Here is a 10,747-nt window from a genome sequence, read left to right as displayed (position 1 = left end):
TTAAATGTGTCTATATAAGTAAAAGCCTCCACAGTGATCACAAAACAATTATTTGACTCCAGTGTGGATGAGTTGATGTTTTCTTAAATTACTAATATGAGTAAAAGATTTTCCACACTGGCCACAGACAAAAGCTTTAACTCCAGTGTGGATGAGTTGATGTTTTCTTAAATTACTAATATGAGTAAAAGATTTTCCACACTGGCCACAGACAAATGATTTAACTCCAGCATGGATTAGCTGATGATCTTTTAAGTGATTTCTATGAGTAAAAGACTTTCCACACTGATCACAGGTGAATGCTTTAACTCCAGCATGGATGAGCAGATGTTGTTTTAAGTGACTATTGCGATTAAAAGCCTTTCCACACTGATTGCAGCTGAATGGTTTAATTCCAGCATGGATGAGCTGATGTTGTTTCAAGTGACTTTTGTGAGTAAAACAGTTTCCACACTGATCACACCTAAAAGGTTTTACTCCAGCATGGATAAGCTGATGTTCTTTTAAGTGACTTTTGTGAGTAAAACAGTTTCCACACTGATCACACCTAAAAGGTTTAACTCCAGCATGGAGGAGCTGATGTCCTTTTAAGTGACTTTTGCGAGTAAAAGACTTTCCACACTGATCACAGCTGAACGGTTTAACCCCAGCATGGATAAACTGATGTTCTTTAAAGTTCCTTTTGTGAGTAAAAGCCTTTCCACACTGATTACAGCTAAATGGTTTAACACCAGAGTGGATAAGCTGATGTTTTTTTAAGCTTCCATCCTGAGTAAAAGCCTTCCCACACTGTTCACAGCTGAATGGTTTAAATCCAGTGTGGATGAGCTGATGTGCTGTTAAGTTACTTTTGGAAGTGAAAGACTTTCCACACTGGTCGCAGCTGAATGGTTTAAATCCAGTGTGGATGAGCTGATGTCCTTTTAAGTTACTTTTGGAAGTGAAAGCCTTTCCACACTGTTCACAGCTGAATGGTTTAAATCCAGTGTGGATGAGCTGATGTTTTTTTAAACTGTGATGCTGAGAAAAAGACTTTCCACACCGATCACAGCTAAAGGGTTTAACTTCAGCATGGATGAGCTGATGTCTTTTTAAGCTGCTATTATGAGTAAAAGACTTTCCACAACGATCACATCTAAAGCTTCTGTCCCCACTATCGGTGCGCTGGTGTCTTCTGGCTTGCTTCATAGTGGTAAAAGTCTTTTCCACAGGGATCACAACTGGTTTATCTGTACTTGTTGGCCTTGGGTGGGTTATTTTTAGGTCTTCGGTGTGCAGAGGTTTTGGCTTGCTTTTCCTTCTTTTGCCTATGATGACAAAGAATCAAAATAGTGACACGCAGTTATGGAACAACAAAACCTACAAAAAAAAAGAAAAAAAAGAAAAAAGAATATATTTTTTTTTTTACACCGTGTAAGAATATTCAACACTGCTATCAATACATTTTTCAAAAATTGTCTCTGTGCAAGATGGGTTTAAAAACACAAACAACTGTGGGATACTGTTTGTCCATGATTGCACCAAATTGGCACAGCACTGATCCTGTGACAAGGTAGGTATCACCAACTAAATTTGTGCCCCCTGCATTGTGAGCATTCACTGGGCACTGTTAGATTTGTATTGTTGATTGTCATTTATGCTTAGAAGTATCTACTCATAATCAATGTCATGTTGGTAGAGGTTTGATCTTTCTGTGTGCCTCCCAGAGCACTCTGGCATGCACATACAACTTAAGGTCAGGAGAGAGGTCATATCTGCTCTTACTGATTTATGGTATAGAAGGACACCTACTCTGTATCTGGTTAAGTATAAGAGCCTTTTGTTTAGATGGACCGCCAGACTCCTGGCACCAGCTTTGGGGAGTCTTCACGGGGTCACATCTTGACCCCCCCCCCCACACAAGGTATTCTTTGTCCACATGTATACCTATATGAAACGTCATATGTTAATGAACCTATGCATATTCATGCAACCACAATAAAAGGAGTGCTATTGGGAAACTGGCTGAGAGTCTGACGGAGGTCAAGTCGGTGGAACGACACTTGGCTCCAGGCAGGTAACACAAAGAACTTTGCCTACTCGTGTCTTGCTTTTGCTGTGTAGTATATTCTCTTGAACGTTCCAGCGAATAGGTTTAAGCTAGAAACCTATCAGGCACGGACTGCGGATCCAGTTTGCTCTGCCTCCATTACAAACGATTAGACGTGGAAGTAGTAATGTTTGAGTTTTGTGATGAAGCAAAAAATGAGTGGATTACATTACCATTCAGTTTGAGGGTTACAACTGAAAATTATATATTTATTGTTCTCACGAGGTACCGGACGGGATTATTTTAACAAACAAAGAACATTTTTTCTCCTGTAACTTTACTGTATGAAGAGCTAAAACCTCCAACATTTCAGGAGTAGTTAGTGATCATTTTCTAGTCATTGGCTTGGAAGGAAGTTGGTTTGGAAGCATATTTGGCAATGCATCAACGTCTGCTTTGCGTTTGTGTGCAACCCCATTAAAAAAAAAACCTTCTATTATTCTAGCAGTGTGTGACAAAGTGGCTAGGACTGAATTCATTTACCATTTGTATATATTGTTATTTTGAGGTCTGTTATCTTATAGTCAAGATCCATCAGGTGCTCCACCAGTTGCAAAACCAATAGACTAAAAACCACCTTCTTCCCGTGGGCTGTCAGAACTTTTAATGCAAACTAAGAATGTGAACAGACTTCTTCCATACAATAACTCTCTTGCTGCTGTTCATTGACTATGTTGCTGCCATCCCATGTGCAATATCTTAGTCTTTCCTTGTTCTGTGCAATATTTTGGTCATCTCTTTTTTTGGTGCTATGTTTTAACCCCTGTGCTATATTTAGGTCTCTGTAAAAAAAAGTCCTGGCTTTTATAGCAGATAACCCCCTGAAAATATTCTCCAGTAAATCCAAAAAGGAAGAAAACCACGAATCGACATATGAACATTACCTGATGCTGCTGAACTAAAGTAGAGCAATGTTGAAGAGGTTTTATTAGAGAAATGGCTACGCATTTTACAATTTGGCATCGTTTGTAAAAGTTTACATTTCTTCAGTAGAAATGAGCAGAAATTAAGCTTTCTGGTCAGATGGCACTTTAAAAAAAAAAAAAAAAAAAAAAAAAAAAAAACAATGGGCAGCAACACTGTACACATCGGTAGACTGATGCATGATAAGCAAGCAAATAATGCAAAAAACTGATTTTTTTTTTATAATGGCAAACTAGTCTTGAACTACACTGAGAGAGCTGTAGAGCAAGTGTGATTAGTGGTGGAAGCAAGACAGCAAATGCAAGAGGGAGTTCATGACAATATTTATCAAACATGAAGCATAATTTTGATGCTCTTTTGCTTCTGGTTCAGTGAATTTAGTCAGACAGTGATACAACCTGTAGTTTCAGAATCTGTGAGATGTCGACTTTCAGCACCAGACGGCAGGTCAGCGCGTTATATTTAAATATTTTGGCGGAATCTGTTTGCCTGCTCTTTAATCATTATTGTGTTATTCAAACTACAATACATTTCAATCAGGGAAATTTATTTTTTCAAACCACCCATCATCAAGCCTTGAAACCTGGTGCGACTAACTCCTACAAGTGTTCCAACCTTTCTGAATTACTTACAAACTGCTCTGTCTGCATAAAAGCAGTGTTGGAACACACTGTGGTAAGATATCCTTATGAGCATCAGTTGAACATTATTGTACTGCAGAAAGTGATGTTTTGCCACAAAAAAGGTGAGGAACAAGGCAGTTAACTCTAGAAGAGAGAAATAGCAAAGAAAGTCAAGGGGTCAATGAATACATTTTCCTTCACCATTCAAAAGCCCTCAGAAACTGGGACAACTCTGACAGGAAGAGGTCTGGCAGACCCAAAGCCACAACTGAATACCAGGACAGGTTTCTGAGAGTTGACAGGTTGTGTAACAGCTGAGTCACAGGACAAAAGCTTCAAGCACATAAATAGTGGTCATAGTAATCAAGTGTCAGTTGCAACAGTGAATAGAAGACTTCAAGCTGCAGGTTTGATAGGATGAGTTGCAGCAAGAAAGCCAATGCTGAGACATCAGAATAAGAAGAATCAGTATAAGAGGTTTCCCTGAGCCATGAAACACTGCCATTGAACTACGGAAGACTGGAAGGTATAATGAATCAAAATTTGAAATCTTTGGTTCATCACGCAGAACTTGTGCAGCACATATGGAAAGAACTTTTTGAAGAATATAAAGAATAAAACAGGTATGTTCAGCTGTTTTATCTGCCAGGCCTATAAATTGATTCCATGATTTCTTTGTTTAACTCCAACTCATTATTTATACTATGGTTTCGTTTCAGAGTGCAATGAAACACTAAGCTACATAATTTTCAATTGAAAAAAAATTCAGAAATTAGGGTGTTCTACCACTTTTGACCGGTAGGGTACGCTTCCACTCAAAAGTTGGACACACACGCTCATTTAATGGTTTTTACTTTTACTAATTTATTTGACTAATTTCTACTTTATAGCTATATACGTCAAATATATGAAGCGAGATAAAAGGAATTATTTGGCAAAGAAAACAATAATGAATAACTGTAAAATATATTATGTCTTATATTTTAGACTCAAAGTGACATCAAATAGATATTCATTTTTCCATTCAGTGTGGGTATGTACCACAAATATATATTTTTTAAACAGAAGCAATGTTTTCGAAGTATTTCGGTGACAAAAGAAAGATTAGAAACATTAAGGAATACTAGTTGCTTTACATTATTTTTCTTTAGCAATGATTTGTCCCACATTTGGTATAAACTGGCAAGATGCCAGTGTGTGCAGGATAAATGTTATTATTACTAACAATAATCATAATAACAGCAGCTTAATGTCTGTAGGATAATGGTGGTGATTTTTATTTTTGTCACCTTTTATGAAGAACAGATCTCACTGCAGTGGCTGAGCTGCTCCTCCATCAGACTCTCCTCCTCCCATCAGTCGCCTGTGTCATCAAACAGATCTTTATTTTTCTATTCAGTGATTTATTGTACGGCACTACCTAAGAGCATTGTATTGTATTAGGGCTGCACGATTTTGCATAAAATGAGAATCACGATTTTTTGGCTTAGAATTGAGATCACGATTCTCTCACGATTTTCTTTTCCAGTATAAATATTTATTGCACTTATTAACTGCACATCAACTTCGTAACAGTTGAAACCGCAAAATGTTGTACTGCTTGAAATTCCATCTCCACCGTTGCTCGACGCTGCGTGTATAGAGCAGGTAGTGCAACAATAGAAAAATAGTTGCGGGACGGCACAGTGTAGTGTTTGTCTAGGGCGTTGATCATTTTCCTAAATCCCTCGTTTTGCACAGTGTTGATGGGAGCCATATCTTTGGTCAGGTGATAAGTGATAGCCTCCGTAATTTCTTTGTGCCTGCGGGAGTTCGACGGGTATAGGGAAGGTTCCCGTTATTGATGTTTGGGTGGTTGACCGGGACGGATTTTCTCCTGTCACTTTCTCGTCATCCCTGACGTGCTCTCCGTTGGTTTTTCCCTGCTAATTTTAGCATCACACGGCACAGCTTCTGTATCACGTGGTATAAGGCTCCGTCCTTGTCATTTGTTGAGCGGAAGAGTGAGCGCTTGTTTTCATGCAGATTACGTCCCGGATCAAAATGCGGTACAATCGTCGTCGTCGTCTTTTTTTTTTTAAATCGTTGTCATTTGGAAATGAGATCGCACATAAGTATGAATCGAGATCGCGATTTTCTAACGATTAATCGTGCAGCCCTATATTGTATAGAATTATTCTTACTCATACATTCACTACCAACATTAGAATCAGATTCAGAGAAACTCTATTAATCGCAGAGTGAAACTGAGTTGTCATAGAAGCAAATATGCAACAAAGAACAAGCACTCATACAAATGAGCCTAGAAACAGTTATGATGGATCAATATTAAGACAAATACAGAGATATATAAATAAAAAGCAAAATTATTGAAAGCAAAATAATTAAAACAAAATAGTAAGATTAAACAGAAAGAAAATGAAAAAGACAGAACCGCAAACGAAACTAAAGAACATTACGTAGACATGGAGCTGCTACAACAGGCTGCCACTAGAACAGTGCCAATTTAAAGACACATTACTGGTTGGTCCCTGAAAGTTTATTCTGGACGTTTTCAGCAGGAGAAACGTTTCGTCACTCATCCAAGTTGACGAAACGTTTCTCCCACTGAAGACGTCCAGATGAACACAATCAAATTTGGGGGTTTACTTACCTGGATAATTGAGCATGCATCAAGGCGTATTACTGATTGGTGATTCTGTTATTAATTGTGGATTATGCTGTATTTTATCCATCTCATATAATCGTAACTTTCAGTACACCACCTTCAAAAGAAGTAAAACAAATAGCTGAACTCAAATGATTAAACATTTAAGTCCTGAACTGCTGGAAGCTCCAGGCAGACAAACCGAGACGTTAAACACAAGGAACAAACGAAAAAAAAATAGCTAAGAGAGAGAAACCCTGTAAACAGTTATAGAGTTAAGCAACCAATGTAGTTATAATGTACTCACTCTGGATCCCCTCTCAGAATAACCCGACCTAAAGATCCACCAGCGGAGAAGGAGACACGTGGGCTTTGTAGTTGGAGTAGGACTAGTAGAGACAGTGGGCTATCTGACCTCCCAGCATGTTACTGGCTACCTTGCAGAAAGAACAAGCTGTGTGAGCTACGAGAGCGTATATCTTTCCAAACACGCATCAGAAACAGAAATGCGGTCTGCCGGAGACCAGAGGAGAAGCAGAAAGGAAGCTCAGCACAGCCACGCGATCTTTGCCATAGCCGGCTTGAAAATAAAACCTAAAGTTCCCCTTGGAAGACAACACGTATGATGACTCTGGTTATACTCTTTATTCCTTAAGCGAACCTTCTGCTGTTTAAACGCGCCGGGAGCTGCTACTTCTTCTTCTTCTTCTTCTTCTTGTTTGCTGGCGGTTTGCGACCGAGGTTTCTGGAGCATTACCGCCACCAACTGGAACAGAAAAATAAAACATGTTCTATTGTCTCTTATTGAAAACAAGTCTTATTTCCATCTACCATGTTTCCCCAATTTACAGAATGTATTGTTAGTCAGATGTTTATTTCATCCTTACTTTCATTGAATATTATGAAGCCACTGGTCAGTTCTTTCTTCTTCGTACTGTTTCTGGCACTGACCTTTTTTTAGTTACTGATTTCATTTCTTTGCTCAGCTCACTCCACTCCCCACTCATTGCATAACATTTAAAACTGTTTAACATTTATCAATAATCAATTAAAAATGTACTGTCGACTGTCAATAGAGTTATTATATGGAGAAGTATGACTCTCTTCAGTCAATGAGTAACACAGCTAATGTTAAAATCTTTTGAAATCACACAAAGCAATTTTGCAGACTCTCCAGAGGGAAAAAAAAGTCCTGGCCAGCTGCTCTGCAACTGCTTTACTGGCCCGAATCACTTTGTCTTAGCAGTGCTCTTTGGTACGGTCCTTTTCTGTGGCCTCCACATTCACGTGAGCTTCTTCTTTTTTCTTTTTTTTTTTTTAAATTTATGAACTCACAAAGAGCCTCTTTTACCAGCACAGAAGACTCTGCATTTGAATCTAATCCAGCACACCTGGGGAGAGCAGTGGCTGAATGAAATGTTTGATGGAAAAAAGAATTGAAGTGTTGTGCTGCTAAATTCTGAGGTTCAAAATCAAAAATATTTATATAAGAAAATGCCAAGAGGAGAACAGCAGTCCTGAGTCTGTATGCAAAACAAGAAATCTCCATAGCAGTGATACTTCCTCTTTCATATGTGCATTTATTCTTTGCTGTGGTACTTTGATGTTCCTTGATCCTGTCATCTCATTTGGCATACTCAGTTGATATCTTAGAGCTATTTCCAGGACCAAGATTCTGTCTCAAATCAAGTTGTGATCTTAAAGTCACTCTCATAGCACTGATCTCAGACTAATGTACAAAAGTGTCATTTACATATCCAAACTGATCTCCAGTAAGGCTTATGGTGAAATTGAAGTTGTTCTTTTGTGTCATTGCACACTGTCCATGAGAGGACTCCTTAGTGAGCTGTACAGCAGAAGTTTCAATTCAGTTTTATCTATACATCGCCAAATTACACCAACAGTCACCTGGAAGTGAAAATGTTGTTCACAAAAAGAAGGCAGCAAATAATTTTCCATGTAAGAATAAATCAAATTACTCAATTAACATATTTGGTTTTACTTACTATTACACCTTTTTTCAGTCCTCTTACATCAGTGACAAAGTGTTTATAGGTATCTGCAGAAACATAACTTCACTGTTAAGCTCAGTGTTTATAGAGAGGAGTTTATAACTGTTTTTCTTTTCCCAAAGAAAAGATAGAAAGAAATCACAGGGAAACAGCACTCCTCGCAAAATGTGGTTACGACACAATTTCCCTAAATTTGCACTTTCAAATCACTTTTTCAGTCACAGTGCTTTTACAACATTCACATGTTTTTGTAATGCGAAGGTCGCACAACATGTGCGACAGGTAGCATCAAAAGGGTGGTCCTGCCACTCGTAGCTGGTCCAACTGGTGGCACCACATGCACTGGCTCTATTGGGGTAATGAGATGTGGACAATAGTAGAAAATCAGGACCACAAGCTGAAACTGACTGGATCAGAGGCAACTCTTTCAGCTATTCATATATTCAGCTATTCATATATCTTCACAGCGTATCAGACATCTTGAAAATCCATGATCCAATATCGCGTGTTGACAAAAGTTGTCTCACTGTGTCACATAGTGCTCAGAGTTGGAGCAGTAAGGACAATACACTTGTAGCTCCTTTGGTTGCTGCTTGATGGTGAAGGGAACTCCAGTGTGGTGACACCTATTGGCAGATCAGCACCGTGGAGAATGATTGTGGAGATATTTGGCCTTTGATCCTTGCGTCAGTCTTTCTGTGGGTCCCTATCTGCTTTAATAGCATCCCCAAGGATTTCAAACACAGATTTCTGTATCCCCAGCTCATAGTCTAACAACTGTGGGGATGTGGATATGTTGAGGGTATTGCTGGGATTTATTTTTACCTTGTTAAATCCTCAGTTCTTTTGATCTTTGGGCTGAAGGAAGGACAATACTTGGTGTATAAATGCTCAATCAACAATTATTTTATTCAATACAATTCAACACTTTGAGTATAAACCATCCGGATGGGGAGACATGCATGAAGAGGGTCACAGCAAAATCTCAAAATGATGGAAAGTTACTCAAACTCTTATAGCCTCTGGCCATGACTCTCTAAAAACAGTATTTCTTATAACTCAGCAGTATAATGCATCATAAAACAATATCATTCATTCACAATAAATCAGCAGTCTAATGTAATACAAATCAGTTTAAAAAATCTAATAGTTATCACCTCTTCAGGAGAATAATGCAAACTAAAACTACAAAATAATTTCACAATCTTTAATTAGGGGTATAACATAGCATAAGATAATATAATAATCTCACAACTTTTAAATGGTAAATGGCCTGTATTTGTATAGCGCTTTACTACTACCCCAAAGCGCTTTACACATCCAGTCATCCACCCATTCACACACACATTCACACACCGGTGATGGCAAGCTACATTTTAGCCACAGCCACCCTGGGGCGCACTGACAGACGCTTATATCTCATAACTAGTGTGAGATTATTCTGTTATCATATGTTATCTTACACCTGTAGTTAAAATAGTTGAATTATGTTAACTGCTGTAGGTCATATATTATCATTTAGTTTAGATGGTGTGCTGTGTATGTAGTTTAGTTAAGTGTGCCTATGCGAAGGCACACTTATTACTATTGCTCGGATTTATTATTATTGTGTGGATGCTTTAAGCATCCACACTATTGAGTTCCTCTTGGGACTTCCGTACACTTTTTGGCACTTAACTACTTCCACAATTTTCAGCCGATTTTCACCGTTCAAATTTTAAACTATTCTGCTATTTCTGCTAATGTGTGCTATGTCTTTTGGTATTTTTCACTATTATACTTTTTAAAATATTAAGCTTAATTTGTCCCATTGAAATGAATGGGAAACTTCTGCAATTCTGCTAAAATTTGCTTGTTTCTGAAACTTAACTACTTCCTCATATTTTCACGTAGAACAAGCATTCAAACTTTAAAATGTTCACAAATTATTGGGCTATTCATGTGTGATTCAGCTTTTTCAAATCTTTTACCGTTTTACTTTTATGCCTCTTAAAGTTTTGAGTTGCACAATTGTGATTTTTCACAAAATACATGCGTTGTTATGGTTGCTATGCTCTTGGCTTCCAGTGTGCCACTGAAGCTTTTGCAGTCTTCTCTTCATGTCCGAACAACTGTTTGCTACTTGCTCAATTTTCACTCAACTTCCACAAATTATACATCAAAACGTAGGTATTTTTGCTGGCTTTCAGGAAATGTCACTATCATTGTTGTGGGATTTATAGAATTTTGGCAAATCTCCTCAGACCAACACAAACTCTCAAAACTCTGCATAGAAAGTCAATGGAGAGCTTGTTCAAAATCATCGCTGGATTTCTGTAATGAGAGGCATATTTGAATCGTCATATCTCCTTAACGAAGCGACTTTAAGACATGAGGCTTGTCCCGGTATATCTTCAGACACTCCTGACGCTCACAATTCAAGAATTTCTTTCTCACCTATTACCGTTCTGAA

At 38.2% G+C, this 10,747-nt stretch overlaps 1 protein-coding gene across 1 annotated transcript in view; it reads right to left on the bottom strand.

Annotated features, from left to right (window-relative positions):
• The window catches only part of LOC309703835 (uncharacterized protein), a 9,220-nt gene extending 2,207 nt beyond the window's left edge, over positions 1 to 7,013 (bottom strand). The window contains exons 1-3 of the mRNA XM_082528754.1: positions 6,591 to 7,013; positions 4,926 to 4,999; positions 1 to 1,307 (exon numbers count right to left, since the gene is read on the bottom strand). The exon at positions 1 to 1,307 is cut by the window's left edge and continues 2,207 nt beyond it. Coding sequence (XP_082384880.1) covers positions 49 to 1,188 — 1,140 coding nt within the window. The 5' untranslated portion in view covers positions 1,189 to 1,307; positions 4,926 to 4,999; positions 6,591 to 7,013 and the 3' untranslated portion in view covers positions 1 to 48. The remainder of the gene's footprint in view (positions 1,308 to 4,925; positions 5,000 to 6,590) is intronic.
• Positions 7,014 to 10,747: the final 3,734 nt, after the last annotated feature.

Source organism: Aulonocara stuartgranti, assembly GCF_965226115.1.
Source record: "Aulonocara stuartgranti genome assembly, chromosome: 3".
Lineage (NCBI taxonomy): Eukaryota > Metazoa > Chordata > Actinopteri > Cichliformes > Cichlidae > Aulonocara > Aulonocara stuartgranti.
This window is presented reverse-complemented; position numbering and strand designations above follow the sequence as displayed.